At 42.3% G+C, this 16,927-nt stretch overlaps 1 protein-coding gene across 5 annotated transcripts in view; it reads right to left on the bottom strand.

Annotated features, from left to right (window-relative positions):
• Positions 1-4,126: 4,126 nt before the first annotated feature.
• Positions 4,127-16,927, bottom strand: part of triob (trio Rho guanine nucleotide exchange factor b) — a 105,806-nt gene continuing 93,005 nt past the window's right edge. For 4 of the 5 annotated variants that reach the window (XM_003443715.5, XM_019364894.2, XM_025911421.1 and 1 more), the window contains 24 exons: positions 16,607-16,893; positions 16,346-16,516; positions 15,293-15,388; positions 14,817-14,965; positions 14,590-14,656; positions 14,389-14,492; positions 14,192-14,261; positions 14,006-14,095; positions 13,808-13,900; positions 13,677-13,727; positions 13,433-13,510; positions 12,983-13,174; positions 12,539-12,716; positions 11,505-12,403; positions 10,139-10,392; positions 9,887-10,016; positions 9,762-9,789; positions 9,479-9,641; positions 9,143-9,264; positions 8,929-9,007; positions 8,204-8,404; positions 7,962-8,100; positions 7,647-7,833; positions 4,127-6,892 (listed from right to left, as the gene is read on the bottom strand). In XM_003443715.5, coding sequence (XP_003443763.3) covers positions 6,474-6,892; positions 7,647-7,833; positions 7,962-8,100; positions 8,204-8,404; positions 8,929-9,007; positions 9,143-9,264; positions 9,479-9,641; positions 9,762-9,789; positions 9,887-10,016; positions 10,139-10,392; positions 11,505-12,403; positions 12,539-12,716; positions 12,983-13,174; positions 13,433-13,510; positions 13,677-13,727; positions 13,808-13,900; positions 14,006-14,095; positions 14,192-14,261; positions 14,389-14,492; positions 14,590-14,656; positions 14,817-14,965; positions 15,293-15,388; positions 16,346-16,516; positions 16,607-16,893 — 4,247 coding nt within the window. In that variant the 3' untranslated portion in view covers positions 4,127-6,473. Of the gene's footprint in view, positions 6,893-7,646; positions 7,834-7,961; positions 8,101-8,203; positions 8,405-8,928; positions 9,008-9,142; positions 9,265-9,478; positions 9,642-9,761; positions 9,790-9,886; positions 10,017-10,138; positions 10,393-11,504; positions 12,404-12,538; positions 12,717-12,982; positions 13,175-13,432; positions 13,511-13,676; positions 13,728-13,807; positions 13,901-14,005; positions 14,096-14,191; positions 14,262-14,388; positions 14,493-14,589; positions 14,657-14,816; positions 14,966-15,292; positions 15,389-16,345; positions 16,517-16,606; positions 16,894-16,927 lie in introns of those variants that run through there. The other variant, XM_019364896.2, reaches the window with a different exon arrangement.

Genomic DNA, 16,927 nt, shown 5'->3' with positions numbered 1-16,927 from the left:
TGCTTCACAATTTTCATCTGATAAATTAGCCACACACTTCTTGTAACTTCCTGGCATTATCATTTTCTTTCTTTGATTTATATAATAAATTTTACTATATTTTGAAAAGAAGCACGCAGCTACCTGTCATATACCTTTTTTTTTTATCTAAAAAAAAAATCCCCCTGGATTTTTTGCGCATTACACCATTGTCTATGTGGAGAGATGTCAGCTAAAACAGTTATTTCTGTTAGTGGAGCAATGAGTACATCCTTGGGAAACCCAGTTATATGGAGTCTTGAGGAAAACCACATCCATGCAGTATGACTGCAAACAATAAAGTGACAGAATACGCCCATCCTTAATAACACAATCTGCTTCTGTTTTTTTTTTTTTTAAAGAGCTTGCTCTTAAACTACTGAGAACACAGTGTACTGAGGAAGTGGAAACCCTAAACTGAGAGGAGGGGCAGGCTTGACCCTGTCTATAGATGTAGATGGATGATTACTGCTTCCTCAGAAAGTGTTAGGTGAAACCTGCCTTATTTAGACCGCTGACATTTAGTATCTGGTGTTTAAGTCACAAAACAATGGATTTCTTAAGATGCTCAAAACAATGGTGAGCATCATCATCATCATCATCAACATGTAGATTTCAAATGAAAAAAATCCAGCCCAGGAAGAGAACATCTGATGCAAAAAGAGGTCTCAAAAGCTCCAAAATTTCATCACAGGATCTGCAGGAGACTGCGTGCAGCTATGTCAAAGTGAACCTGTTTACTTTCAGAAAGCACAAATTTGATCTGAATCAAAAGCGTACCAGGGAGAAACATTTGCTGTGCAAAAAGACGATTAAAAGAAAACTGCTTTTTGTCAGTGAAGATACTGGCACAAACTGGGGCTTTTTGTTCTGGATGCATGAATCCATAATTGTAGTTACTGACCTTCCTGAAGACCTTTAAACACTTTGAGGTGTATCTACCATCTGGAAGAGCCCCTGTAAAACAAACCATATATACTCTGATCTAACTAAACAGGAGTGTAAGGAGTTAATGGATGTTACAGCATCCCACAGGGCTGTAAAGCATGATCTGAAGGTGCTGCACGGCTCTAAGCAGTTTTAGGGTTGGCACAAACATTTGGTTTCTGTGGTCAAAGAACTGCTGAGACAGTACAGAAGCATCTCACCAGATAAGGCTGTTTAGGCGAGGAAACGGAAAACAACCTGCAAGTAAACAGTTTGAAAACTGTCTTTGATGTGAAAACACAAACGCTGAACAATTATTCCCACTGCAGTGCTAATGAGAAAGAAGAAACAAGCAAACATAAAAAACAAACCGCCTAACGACAGTTTATTAGCCCCCCAAATAACCCAGGTTAGTACAGCAGAGGACTGAAAGTTTAAGTGCATTCCAGCAAGATGTCAACAGCTGAACTACTTCTTGTTGTATACAAGTCTGGAGAATGCAGCTGATAAAGCAGCAGCTCTGACAAGCTCTGGGGGAAAGTTTCACACTAACTACTCGGAAAATGTTTTCCCTGCAATGCTGAAATGATTAAAAAGTGAAGTCTTCCTTTCACTCTATAACATAACCGCTCACGTGGATTGACTCATGCCAGACTTCAGATTCTGATCTGTGGTCTTAACTGATAAATGACTCGACTTTACTTCAGCTTGGTGCTCATGACTCGAAAAACTTGAAAAAGCTTTTTTATTTTTTTGTTGTTGTTGTTGCATTTGTGTTGCATCCATTTTTAATGTATTGGCAAGTTACTTAACCCTGATTGGGTGAGTTCAAGTGTTGATCTCTCTCCTCCCCCCTTCCTCTTAGCACGTGTGTCGGGGAGGGGGAGGGGGGCGTCAAACTAAAATACACTTGTGGAGACCTCTAGTGTAAAAAGGTTCAGTGGCAGGTTTGCTGGCAGATTTTTATCAATGTGGAAGCATCACAGAAAGAAGATGCAGTCCAAAAATTTGATGTCATCTGCAAATGACATCAAAATGAAAGTCAAATTCCAAAAACAGTGGACTTAGGGAGACTTTGTGATGTGTCATGTGTTTTCCCCTTATCGTCATGTTCTCACAGAACAGATAAAAAAAGGACAAAGGGTCAAGTGAGAAAGATGGTAAACAGATATGTGAGAGTTGGGGCTGTGATGTCAGTCCTTGTTCTTTTGGGGGAGTTCTTATTGGTTGCCATGCAGCGTCAAATACCAGTACGATATAACATATGATATAAAACTCAAATTTTCACATTCACCTGTTTTTGCTCTCACCACTTTAAATGTGGAAACTGGGGCAGCGGGTTTCATGTGAACTGCCTGGCCTGAAGCAGAGAGCGTGACTCAACTGCCCAATTCTCACTACATGGGAACCACCTCTGCTAAACACACAAAACTCTGCTGAACCTACAGAGGGAATTTACCATCTGTAGGTTCAACAGTGTTTCAGTGCATGGCACTTTTAACCTTTTAATAACACACAGCTCACTTCAGTGCGTACTGACTGGGATGGATTTAAAGGGTATGCACGTCAGTTCTCTTATCTCCTTCAAACCCTTTTGAACACTACGTGCTGTTTTTGTTGTTCTCCTCCAGACTGCAGCAGTTTCTGTTTCGAGCTTGGCCAATCAAATTTGCCGGTGGTTCTTTACTAACGTCTGTAAGTTGTTGCTCTGCAGGTTGTTTTGCACACGATGTGTTCTGTTATCGACAAATTCATTAAACCAAGATCTCCGATGCCATCTAGTGGTCTCTTGACTCCTGATTGTGGTTAGATAGTAGGAGTGTTCTTGTTTACAGTCTTGCAACTCGCGTCCCGTCCCGTTAGTGTGTAGGCCACAATCACGTCATTATTCTCCTCATCAGTGTGAACTTTCTAAGTATTTGACATCTCTTTCTCTGACTCACGTTTGCTTTTGGTTTTAAACTTCAGCCAGACAGGACTCTCCCCATATGAGTGAATGCTGAATTCAGTGGGTGGAAAATGCCCAGAAGCAACGGTGGCTGAGAAGGCGCCAAACTGGGAAATATCGGGCTGTCAAGAAATGCGCATAATCGTGTATTAGGTATTTGTGTCGGGTTAAACGTGTGGGCTTAGAGCATTACCCGAATAATGAAAAATGAATTAACAACAGTATTTGGTTACAGGTCAAATCAAGTTTGTAGAATTTTAAAAAAGAAACTCTGCGCTGGCGTGCATCACCTTCACACTTCACAGCTCTTGCGTGAGATTTTGATCACAAGAGTGTCTGTAAAGATGGGAAAGATACCCCTTCTGTGGTTTCATGCAAAAAATAAAAACAAAAAAACTGTTGCTAAGAAAGACGAAATAGATTTCACACTCGATAAGTGCACAGGCACCTTTCAGGCATTGGGTGAAAGCGCTGCTTTCGGAACAGAGACACAGGTGCCTCAGGTGAATAACCTCGAATGGGGCTCAGATGACAAACACTCCAGGCTGATAACGCGCGTACGTAGACAACAGGGTTTAAAATGCTGCAAAAAAAATGTTCTCTAGCAGACCTCAGTGAGTAACTATTGTAGCGGACGTGGGTTGAGTGGGAGGTAAAATCGTGCGTTCTTTGTGCAGTGATGCAACACACACTGCTTGCACTGATTCAAAAACAGCAGCAGCATCTGCTGCGGACTGATAAGATCAGCAACAGTCCCCCCCCGATACCTTCTCATAGTTTATCTCTTGAACAGATCTTCATCACAGTAATGACATTCGTTCGCTATTACTGTACACGTCTCTTCCTCCTGATTTTAATATTCTCACTTTGCTTTTCATTGTTTCCCCGCAGTGCTTCCAAATGTCACACTTATGTGAAAATAAAAAAAATAAAAAGTAAAGAAACGTGTCAAAGATGTTACGCTATCGCAAACAATAATCCCCTCTAATGCCAGGCTTAACATGGCTGCTGTGTTAGTTGGGTTTTTTTGTTTTTAATAATTTTAATGAATGACTGACTGCAGCCATATGAATTAAGGGTTTTCCCCTGCTTTCTAATCATGCCGGGAATATAGATTTATCTCATCTTCCAGCCCTCAAAAGGTTATGGGAAATCATGAATGAATAATAATAGACATTCTCACGGGGGTGGAGATGAATGTACAATATATGCGCACAAAAGTTTCAGTAACGCTGACTGTGCCTTGTACGTTTAATGGCAAAATAACAGAGGACAAAATAAGTTATTTACAACACGTAGTAACATGTAAACACAATCTTCTGTACAAAGAAATATACATGCAAAAGTAAAAATAAGTCATACTAAGACATTCAAGATGACATTTCTGCAGTCTTGTTTTAGGTGTATTTAAAATATGACAGTTATGAGGTTTACATCCCGGGTGTGGGCGAACTGCCCGACCCTTCTCTGTACATCTTTACATCGTGAGCAGGCGGGTTTCCCAAGAAACCGTTTCATCGCTTCGATCGTAACCCGAGCGCGCTCTGACAAAGCGATGATCAGAATAGTTTCAGGGAAACCCTTATCCACATTAATAAATAAAAATGACACAAAATGAAAGACGGAGACTTTACAGACCAGAGAGACAACTCAACATGTTATCGACAGCAACTGACAACCTTCAAATAAAACGAGAAGCGACGCAAGTTTTTCATTTTTACCAAACCTCTCGAACTTAATTCACTGGACTGGCACTTTAAAGAAGTTTTTAAGCAACTTTTTAACCTAAAGATCGTATTTAAATGAAAACAACTGGCAGAGACCTTTTTCACGGGAGATACCTGTTAATGCTGATCAGAAAAACGGTGGTTCAGGGGTTGTTATTGTCTGCCAGAAGGTATAATTCTTTCATCAGTGCAGTCCATGGTGACTTTTTTCACCCCAGACCTATTGCTTGGTGAAGATATCAACCAATACGGTCTAGCAACATACACTACTATCTACCTACAAGAGCCAAACAAACTCACACGGCAAGCAACTTTGTGCAGGGCTTGAAAAATAAAAAAATAAAAAAAAAACCCAAAGAAATAATAATAATAAAAAAAGACAAATCAATATATTTTTTTCAGCAATAAACCACCAAACAATCTTCTTATTACAATAAGAATAAATAAAACCACAAGGAACCTTTGTAAACGCTCATATGCCTCTGCTCAGTGTGGTCTGTTAGAACTCAACATGACAAATCATTAAAACAAACAAACAAACATATTAGCAGGAAAACAAAGCAGAGCCAACTTTGGTATTGTTACAAAAAAACAAAAGCAAAACGAGGACGACATAAAGCATAAGTGCCTATATTTCATAGATACACATTTTTATACATTATTTTGGAAAAACTCTCCTTTTGTTGCAGGGTTGTTGTTGTTGTTTTTTTGTTTTTTTGCAGGATATTAATATTGAACTTAATACATAAGAGTTAACACAATACAGACATCTATTGCAGTACCAGGTACGTACATGCCTTTTTAAGAATACGGCTACAACACAAGTTTTCATAAATAGTTGCATAAATGTTAAAGCTGCGACATTGCACGTGGGAACCTAGTAGCGGTTTGTTCCGGCCGTCCGCAGGGACTCACTAAAACTCAGCAGATGGAATCGTTTTTGTCGAGAGATAAATCCGTCAAAATGAGAACGAAAAGCGGGAAAAACGTTATTTACAAATAAGGCGGACGCAGGTAAAAATCTGAGAAGCTCTATCGGGATATTCTTTTTTTGCTGAGTTGTTTTAATGCTTTGTTCAAGTTAGTTTCTCTTAGTGTCGCAAACAGAAGTGATTTAACCTTTGAAACTGAAGCGGGAGAATAAAGAAAAGCAAACTATTGCACTGAATGTAAGTTTCTGCAAAACGTGGTTTTGGTAGTTACATCTTGTTCCAGACTAAGAGGACCCTGCTGATGGGTGCCACTTCACCACGCAAATCTCACTTCCCTTTTTTTTTTCTTTTCGTTTTTTTCTTTTTCTACTCACCAACTACCCTTTGTTTTCCAAAAGGTTATGAATAAAGACAGTTCTCTGTTTCCTCGCTGTACATTTAGTTTCATTTACAAAAAGTAATCTCTCGTTACAAAAAAACATTTTCTTGTGTTCAACCGAAAGCAGCCTGAAATATTCCTATTGTACAGTATTCTTCTTTTTTTTTTTCTTTGTTTAACACTGTCCGAAACGCAAGACTCGCTCACGCTGGCTTGTTGAGAAAGCTTGGTTTTCTCCCTGCTGAGTCAAGGTTTTGAAATCTCAAATGGATTCCAAGAGTTCGCTTGTTGTGCAGGCATAGTGACGGTATGCCAGGTTTAAGGAGGGGAAGGACTTGGGGGTTCGAAGGGTTTAATCGGCAGAGGTTAGTCAGTCGGCAGCAGCAGCAGCAGCAGGACTTTTGTGGCTTAGTGAGGGAAAAGGGGATTGTAGCAGGCGTGTCGCTGGTGGTGCTCTCAGTAGGCTTCTAACAAGGATCAAGTGAACGAAGAGCAGCAGTGGAAGAAATTCCTTCTGGTCGTGTTTACCTGGTGACCTACTGTCAGGTCTGGCCGAGCAGGCGGCTGTGAAGGAAGGCCTTAATGGTGCCTATGGGCCGGACATCATTCTGGTGTTTCCGTCTCTCGATGAAAGAAATGAGCCTGGATGTGTCCAGATGTGCGCCGCAATGATTCCGAGATGGTGACAGTGCTGGTGGCTGCGTGGGATTTAAGGTGGAGTCGCTGCTTGATAAACCTCGAGGCTGGAGCCAGGGCTGCTCCAGGCAGGACGCAGCGGGCGGCCGTCGCTCTGGCTCGCCCTGGAGCAGCAGGCAGATGAAGTCTCTGGCAGCTGGGCTCACACCCTGGAAGTAATCCTCAGGGAAGCTAAAGTCCAGGCGACAGATGTTCAGACACGTCTCCTCAAGGCTCTCGTCCAGGAACGGAGAGGCGCCGCTCAGAACCACATAGGTCACCACCCCTGTAAATCATCCAGTTGGTCAATCAACAGGTTATTTAGCCAAATTAAATTAACTCATTTAGCTCATTTTTAAATACCTTTTAATAATCAATATAGCGTTATATTAAACAATCATGCACAAAAGCAGCTTCTGCAGCTGCTGAAATATTATAGCACCATGACTACAACAATAACAATCCTCTGTTAGATAATTTGCCTGCTTGTTGGGGCTTTCACTGCATTATTGTAGGGTCTTTACCTTACAATACAAAAATGCCTATAAATGCCATATAAATAAAACTGAACTGAATCATTAATTTTACACTGCACTCCCTTACGCTGTACTAATATATACATTTTTCTGATGAAACTCATCATCTACATACACAGCAGTAAAATATCACTTGAAGCTTCAAAATATTGAAGTCAATTAATAGATTGCTGCACGGTTGGCAAGTAGAAATTGCAACTGGGGATTTAAATCACTGATCTTTGCATCCCCAGAGAGGCTGACTAACTGCACTGCAGAGGAAACACTTGTGTTAACACACCTGGCTTAGAGATTGAGATGATAGTATCGCATGGTTGTATTTTTGTCTATTTTTGCGTCTTAGTCAAATATCAATAAGCAGCCTTTTGCGCATGCTGATAAATAAGAACAAAGGAATGTGTATTTAATACTATTACAGTGGGTTTCTGCTGCTGTGATTGTGTATTCGAGTACATAAAGGGTTCTCTAATGCAGAAATCAGCAAGATACAATTTCTCTACAGACCTAAGCTCCAGAGGTCAGACATCAGTGAGACGGGCTGACCCAGGATCAGTTCAGGAGCAGAGAACTCTGGGCTTCCCAGAAGAGGATGGATGTAAGAGGAGGGGGGGTTCAGTTGAACAGCATCACCAAAGTCTGTCAGCTTGATCACTGGCTGGGAGGACGCATGTTCCACCACAATGTTTTCAGGCTGTGGGAGCAGGATAGGATGATATAGGACACAATCATCAGACCTAGAGAAGCACAACAGCAGTGCAACAGCTTCCCCAAAATAAGATTTAGATTGTAATGCTTTCATTTGTTTGTTGAACTGTTTACTTTGAGATCAAGATGCGCTATCCTCCAGCTGTGCAGGTAATGGAGAGCTTCAAGAATATCTCTGAGGTATAAAGCAACTTTCTCCTCCGTCAGGTTGCCCCAGCTCACGATGTAGTCCAGGAATCGCCCCTGGTCTGCCCTGATAACACAAACACAACATGCATTTTATTTATTTATTCTTTTTACAGAAAAATCTAAGTATTTTTTTCAAACAGATGAGATTTCGCAGCAGGTTTACTTACATCTCTAGTACCAGTACGTAGCTGCTGGCTGTCTCATACGTGTCTAGCAGCTTGACCAGACTGGGATGGTCTAGATTCTGGAGGAGTCTGATCTCCTGCAGGACCTGTTCTCGACGCAACAGCTTCTTGTTAACATGCTTTGCTGCAACTGTGCGTTTACTCCCTCTCTGGTCGCATCGCTTAGTCACCGAGAACCGACCCCTGCAAGGCAAAAATTAGTAGTTAGTAAAATGAAACTTGAGTAATAAGACTTTTTATTTGTGTTTTACTTTAACTAATTTTAAAGATCCCAGGAACAGACCCTGGACTCTCTTTTTAAAAATATCCTACATCAAATTTATAAACTATAACGCCCAATCATGACTGGTGGACTTGGATGTATAACGTGAATCTACTTCTTTGTTGATTATCTATATCAGCTTATGCAGTGTCCAACCTCATTTCCAAAACAGCTTGTGACACTTTGTGAAAATGTAGTTTCTCATTGCTTAGTAAAGTTTGAACTTGTATTTGTGAATGCAGTCACAAATTGTGTTAAATGATTTAAATATTGCTGCATTCTCTAACCAGCTACTAAGGAATAAGCAACTCATTCTTCATTTAAATACCTTCACTTGTATCATCTGTCGCTACTGCTATTACTACTGCTACTATATATATGAGTGCGGCTCCTGATTTATTAGCTTTGATGTGGTCGAGAAGCACTGCGTGACAGGAAAACACACCTTCCTAGTTCAGTAATCTCTGTGTACTGGGACTCAAAGCCGTTTTTCCAGAGGAGTTCGCTGCCATCGTCAGGGGTTCCTGAGACAACACAGTGAAATCACAATGATTCGAGTATACTAATCAAATGGAAAATTAATAAAATTTATGTTTTGACTGTTTAAAACACCCGCGTGGCATAATATCAAGAGACATACACAATGACAGGACTCTCACCTGACACTCTAAGACTGGCAGAGGAGGTGACAGCGCCTGCTATGTTTGTAGCAACACAGGTATACATGCCGCTGTCCTCTGCAGACGCTTCCGTGATGCACAGAGACGCCTCTCCGGTCTCACTGCAGAAAAGGAAACAAAGCATTAAGTGAAATTCACCAACTGATATTGTAATTTGCACACAGTTATTATGACTTCATATTCTTTTTTAACAACATGAATTTGTTAACTGAATTTATTAGCAGCACATCTGCACCTTTACTTCACAGGCCAATGTAAGATTTGGGTTTTTCTAGCTAAACATCCATAAAAGAAATTGAAGTGAGCCCCCCGCACCTGTAGGTCATGCTGCAATGTCCGTTGTTGCTCAGAGAGTTGTTGTCAGGGCCGCGCCAAGTGATGGTTGGTCGGGGGCGACCGCAAACTTTACACCTCAGAGTAACTGCATTGCCACTCTCACATGTTGCATCACTAACTGGAATGAGGAACTCTGGGGGACCTAAAAACAACAACAACAACAACAAAAACCCAGTAAAGTTTAGTGTTTATCTTTTTGAATTTTTATTCCAAATGCAAGGAAAGACTTTGCTCCTTGGCTGAAGCAACTACGTGCACGTACCTTCATAGATAAAGTTGGGATTCAGAAGCTGAAATGACAATTTGAGGACATAATTAGATTTCTTGCACAAATTACAGTGGATGGGGGGAGTTGGTGGGGTGACTTATAACGTGACACTTTTCTACCTTGACAGAGACTTTGTTGGCCAGGCTGTCCTGAGACTTTCGGTAGCCGTTCTCAATTTTCCTGCCCTCCTTGTCTCTTTTCTCAGACTTCCGGCGAATGCGCAGTGCTGTGTGCCACGATAATGACTTTCTAAACAAACGCGAGAACAAAAATGGAGAAGTTTCAGGTTTCACGTTTGCATAATCGTAATCACTATGACTGTCATGTTTTCTGCGGGAAACTATAAAGGAAGGAAGGGTGCTTATTCTTACTTTATGGTGCCTTCGGAGAGCTCGGGTGTGACTGAGGATGAAGTGTGTCCTAACACGTAGCCAGGGATCCAGCCCTCAGCCGCAGGGCAGTGCTCATTGGCCGCCCGGTACACCAGGAACATGTTCTGCTGGTTGCTTGCTAGCATTTGGACCACCTCACCCTGCACCACACTGATCTCATCCTCCTTCACTGCCACATAGTCCTGAGTCACCAGCATGGTGGACACGCTGCTGCTGCTACTACTGCTTTCACTCTGTCAGGAGGAGAACACATTAAATCATGAGTCACGAGACACTTTAAATATAGCAGAACATGTTACTGCACAAATTAACACACATGAAAACACATATATATGTCTAACAGGGAAGTAGATAAGTGTTACCTTACACCAATCAAATTGATAGTTTGATTGCAGGGAACATATACAAAAATGAATTTGAGAATATGTTGAATGCATGCAGTGCAAAATGCTTTTTCCTTTTTTTTTTTTTTTTTGGTCGAAAAAGCACTTGTTTGTATTTAGAGCGACGGGCTGACAAGTTAGACTGAGAAGTTACAAAAGCACAGAGCTTATGATCCCCCCGGGCAGGGATGATGAAATGAGGAACTTTGTGTTTTCAAAGACAAAGACAAGTTTTCAAGAAGGGGTGCTGAAGACACTTTGAAACAAACAGGGCAGGTTGTGGAAATGAAAAAAAAAAAGTTTGTGCAATCACAAGCTTAGCCTTTGTGAAGTGAGAAACCATCTCACCAGATAGAAAGCCATTTCAAAAAGAAATTCTGTTGGTACTGACAGACAAACAAGGCAGGTTGCGGAAAACAAAACGCTGTTTGTGCAATCATAAGGTTAATCTCTGTGAAGTGAGAAACCATCTTACCAGAAAAGAAACGGCTTTTTTGAAATGTGCTAATGTTTTCAAAAAACAAAGAAAAAAAACTTCCCATAGCCTTTGAAAGGAGATTAGAAGTTATCACCTAACGGAAAAAAGAGATAACATGATTTTGAAATGGCACTTGTTAATGTTTAGTAGCTACAGTAAAGCAAATGCGTACTGAAGCTCAGAGAGAGTCTTGAAAAGCAGATACAAGTTTCTCTTTGACTCAGATCCACACTGTTAGTAGTTTCCGGAAAGGCAAAAATTCTCCCTCACACACACTGTTGGTGAAGTTAGTGCACTCAGATAGGTGTTATTCTTCAGTCATTCAAGTGTTTCAGCAGCAGTAGTAGTTGTTGCATGTACAAGCCATTCTCAGAGCCAGCGGCAGGTTGACTGACTGACAGACAGGCAGCCACTGAGGGTGAGGTTAGTGACTAGTAAGTACTCTAGGCCTCGCTGAAGCCTGAGCCTCGACTTGGCATCTTACCCCGTTGCTCTGGGTGGAGTGTATGGACTGCTCACTGGTGGAGGAGCAGGTGCTCATGCGATCTATGTCCTTACTGTGGCTGGAGTGGCGGTGATGAGAGGGAGTCCCGTGACTTCCTCTGCCCAGAGAGTCGCCTCCACTGCCACCATTGTCACTGGGGTAGGAGAAGGAACCTGGCCTGCTGGCAGGAGAGGGAGGCATAGCAGGGACTATGGCCCAGAAAGCGTTGCCTTTATGAGCTGGGCTGGAGGGGACAAACGCTTCCTTTCCTCCTCCTCCGGGAGTTTGAGGTAATATCAGAGGCGAAACTGTCCCAACTCGAGGGCTTTTGAGATGAAAATTCAGAGGAGCTACTGGCATCTGTGGTCTGCCGGCCATTTGATGCTTCGGCATGTCCTCTGAGCCTCCGAGAACCTGTCTGACACTGCTGTCCATACTACCTGATGGCCTGTTACTGTTATTACTGTTACTTCCATGAGGACTATCCAGCATCCTCATCTTAGGGACCTCTGAGGCTAACAGCTCTCCATTAGCTGTGTTGTCTGAACGGGGGTTAGAGGAGAGGGACTGAAGCGGCTGTGGGTGGCAGAGTGACCACATACCTGCTGATCTGTCGGGCCCCTCGGGGCCCGGGGGTGATGGTGGTGAACAGGCTGGGGAGGCGTGAGGACGGCTGGGGATACGAGATGGTCGGGAGCGCGGGCCGCACAGGGAGGAGGAGCTACCCCCTGATCCTCCAGAGCTGCCTTCGCCGCCACCTCCTCCCCCCATATTGCAGGTACTGTTGGAGCTGCTGCCTCCTGGTAGACCTGCAGTACTGCTGCTGCTACTGCTAGGTGGACCACTTGGCCCGCCACCTCCCACATGGTTCCTCTGATACTCTATAGGTGACGTCAAAGCTGTGGGAGCGGACAAGTGTTAGGTTTTTTTTTAACAACTTAATAGTCCTCTTAAACTAAAAGGACCAAGAGTGTCAAAATGTTTTATATAAAAATGTAATTTTGTGTGTTACAGTATTCACAACAATTTCTTACCGTTGAGGAAATTTCTCTGATTCTCCAGGATCTGGCTGACCTGATGGATCCAGACTTGACTGACTCCAGGACTTGGTGAATGGAAAGTGTACCTCTCCAGGTTGCCACTAGATGACCTGGAGGTCAGTGTGAACTTGCAGGGGTCATCTGCATTTTCTTCTAGACCCAACCAGCTCACCTGAATTATGTGGCAGACAAGGGTAAAGGGACAAAGATAAAAATAAATAAATAATAATAATAATAATAATAATAATAATAATAATAATATATACATATACATATATATATATATATATATATATATATATATATATAGATATAGATATATATGTATATGAAATAAAATAGAGCAGGTTTAGCTTCATGATCAAGAGGTACAATCCAAAGTTAAGTCCATACAAGTTTACAGTTGGTCTCAAAGCGATTTAAGTGAACTGTATTCACCTTGATGCTGTTCTTGAAGAGGTAGCCAGGAGTAGAAAAGCCCTTCTTTTTGTCCAGGGGTTCGCTGAAGATAACTATCTGCTCAAACAGAAACACTCTCCTCTCTTTCATCCTGGATAGGAGCCCTCCGTCCTGGTCTGAAACCATGAAGGTGTCTTGGAGAAGCAACCTGCCCTGAGCCACAATTTTACCCTGAGAAGCAAACAGGCAATCCAAAGAAAGCTCTAGATGGTGCAGGAGTTTTCTTAAATAGTTTTACTTTGGATAAGATATTAGAAAAAATGAAAGCCAATCGAACACACAAAATCGGACAACAAACTACAGCTGCAAAAACAAGTGTACACTGACACCTAGTGGCAGTTGCCTGAAACAAGACAAAAAATGTGAAGTATTTCCTCTATTGTATTATTTATTTTGGAAAAATTCACACACTATCAGAGGGTGACTTACATCAAAGCCTTGAAGGCGCCCAACATTCATCATGTCATTGCAGCGTTTGGGGACCACGCACATCACTTCTACAGCTTTCTGTGAAAGAACATGAGAGAAAATCAAAGTTAAAAACCACTTGCATATTAGACAAAGTGACTAAGAATATGAATCTAGTTATGATAGTTTCATAACAGTGGAAAACACAACAGATTATCGCTTCATTAGTTTTGTGCTGAAGCCTGGGCTTTTTCTCGTATTGTACCTCCAGCTCTGTCGCATCCACTCCAGCCTTCTTAGAAATTTTAAGAAGATCCTGCGAAGAAGTTAACAGAGGTAAGAAGAGAAATTCAGACTGTGTTGATCATACTATATGTTGTACAGAAAAAGATTTACCTTCAGTAGTAGTTGGTACTTCATTATGCGCTGGACAGGTTTGATGAGTAAGTCAGTGAGCTGCAGTCTGTGTCCCAGTCGCTGCTTCAGGTCCTGAAGAAAAATAAAAATGTATCATGTCCGGGGCCTGACTCATGACACGGACAATACAGACAGCATGCTGTGGCTATGAGGTGCAAAATGATTAAACAATCTTACCTCAAAGTATGTATCAATATACTCTGACACGATGTGCTCAGACTTAGGCTTGTTTTGGCAGTACACAATATACATGTGCAGTCTCCGTTCCTGTATTTGGAACAAAAACAGAAAAGAATGTTACAGATAAGAACTTGTAATATCCTCTTTAACAAAATCATGCTGCAAAACTAGTTCATTTCTTACTTGTTTGACAAATAAAGGTGCCAGCCGGTCAGGATCCTCCAAACACTTTTCAAGTTCTCCCAGGAAAAAACTGTGAATGGATAAAGACATGTGATTTAACCTGCCAAGAAACAACATGTTGACATTTTATTTGTATAATGGTGCATATGCCCTGAAGCAGGGGCAGGTACTACAGCTGAAGGATTCTGCCAGCGTACTCTTTGTGCCAGTCATAGATCTGATGGATGTTTCCAAAGACAATCTTGTCTTTTCCTTTCATGTCATCTGGAACTCCTTCCTCTTTCATCCTGCTCATGTAGCCCTGAAAGAAAGAGCCACCCAAAGTGTAAGAAGCACAAGCAAACACTGGCCAAAAACTATGTCCGAAAATTTATTTCCAGATTATTTTCTTTTCTTACCTCCACCACTGATCCCAGGTCTCTGACATAGTCTCTCTCAGTCTCCACCAGCTCCAGGAGCACATAACTGAGGGAAAGAACACAGCGAGTAAGACGAATGCAACGCTCAGCTGTGGATGAATATCAGAAACGTTCCATATAAGCACACGAATGAGGACAAACATCATTTACTGTCTGCGTTCAAGCAGCTTTTGTTTATAAAAACACCAACAGGACTTATAACTCACTGTCTTCTCTTGAAGAAGCCAGATTTGCGCTCGTCCACCTCGTCGATGGGTGAGGAGGAGGAGAGGAGGGAGTTGTCGGAGGGATTGAAAGAGGGAGAGCTGCTGTCACCTTGCTCCACTGACAGAGAACTGGGACGGTCTTCCAGTGACTGAATTAAAAAATTAAGAAATTAAGAGGCAGAAAAATATGTTCCATTTACTTGTCTTTATTGAAATAAAGCATAATATACGTAGAGGCCAGTCTGCATGAGTATACTGGGGATATTCGCCAGAGTGCAGTGCCCATTTGTTGGAACAGAGGACAGCTGGGATAGTTAGTCACAGTTTTGACAGATGACTAGCTGGCAATGATGCCATTCTCTGTCACTTACACCAGAAAGAAAGCGTGCGCTTGTATCTACATCTATTAAAATTGTTTTGTGTGCAAGTGTGCCTCATTTGCAAGTATTTGTGAGTGTTTATGAAATCCATCTCACCATCTTGCTCTTCACCAGTTCTTCGATGGCACTGACCAGTTCAGCCGCACTGGGTGTCTCTGAGCTACTGGGACGGCCGGACAGCCGAGATGCAGACTGAAAGAGAGAGAGAAGAAATGGAAGGAATAAAGAAAACTAACAGTTAATCTTCAAGACACTGTGAATGGACAACTTTGGGTGTTGCATGCATACAGGAGTCATACATTCTTAGAGACTTGAGCTCACCATTGTCGTGATTTGGACCTCGATATTCCACATGTCCAAATAAAGACTTGGTTTGTGTGATCTCCCTAATAAAAGGGTTAATTGGGAGCCAACTTGGAGCCAATCACAGACTATATTCTTGGGAAAACAGGGGTTACAAGGTGGGTTTAGGTCAGGGGGAAACTGTGATTGGTGTGCTCTTCAAGCACGCGCACCATAATTGGTCGAAAAAATACTCCATTGGACGGAAATTTTGCCTCTGCTACAGAGCTTAGTCGGAGGCACAAAGGGCAGGGCGAGATTTAAACGATCCTCTATACACAACCATTTAATGTCACAGACATCTTGCTACTGCAAAGACATGTAAATGGAGTATTCACTTCAGCAAAAAAAAAGAAAAAAAACATGCAGAGGGAATTTAATTAGAAAAGAAAGGAAAGAAAGGAAAAGTCTAAATAGGATCATTTAGAGGGTTTCACATGGACAGATAGGGAAACTGGGACAGAAGAGAAGCAGAACAGAAATCAACATAATGCTGAAGGAGGGAACATGCAACCATTAAGGAAACAGGAGAAAACAGGCAGAGTTATTAGTGCCAAAATAAAGTTTAGCTGTTATTTTAAGCTGTGAGTGGATGAGCAAGTTAAAAATCTTGCTGCCTATGAGTCATGTGGATTAAATACTAACAGAACAAATACAAACAGAAATAAACAAAGAAAAAGCGCAAATATATGTCCACTTTATGCTGTTCAATCTATCTTACTTTCTCTCTTTTTGATGCACATGATGAGCTGTTGTGCGTACATCATATATTTATGACCGCGTATCGATTGCTCTGCATGTCCCCACCTTGTCATCCTGAGAGTCGGGCTGCAGCAGGCTGTGTTGCTGGATGGCCATTGGGGGAGGCAGCGGGACAGCATCCGCCCCCTCTTCTCCTTCCTCCTCACCGCAGCTCTGCATGCCCGATGAGGAAGACTTGGACAGGGTGCCGCTGCTCAGCCCCTCATTGCGCATACGCTAGAGAGAAATAAAGAACGCTGGCTGTCAAATGATAGTTCAAAGTCAGACATGGTCACAGTTATTCAGCATTACGGTGTGTCGTCTTACCTCTTCCAGGGTCTCATCTTGTGGCGTGGCGGCGCTGTCGTCAGAGTCCTTCTGCGAGCCGGGCATCGCGTCCATGTTCTTCCTCGTGCCATCGCGGTTCTTCTTATGCTTGTGGGCGAGCTTCTTGACGTGGCCGTCGGCTTTACCGGAGCTGAGCCGCCGAACGGGACTCGTCAGCCACTTCCTTAGTGTGTTTCCAGGACGTTTGGGACCTGGGGAGCTGTGAGGACCCAGGGTTTGGCTGGAGCCGGGCTGCAGGGCGTCATTGCTGGATACGGACAAGGTGTCTGAATGGATAGAGGAAAGAGAATGAAGCGCATC

Source organism: Oreochromis niloticus, linkage group LG11, assembly GCF_001858045.2.
Source record: "Oreochromis niloticus isolate F11D_XX linkage group LG11, O_niloticus_UMD_NMBU, whole genome shotgun sequence".
NCBI classification, from domain to species: domain Eukaryota; kingdom Metazoa; phylum Chordata; class Actinopteri; order Cichliformes; family Cichlidae; genus Oreochromis; species Oreochromis niloticus.
This window is presented reverse-complemented; position numbering and strand designations above follow the sequence as displayed.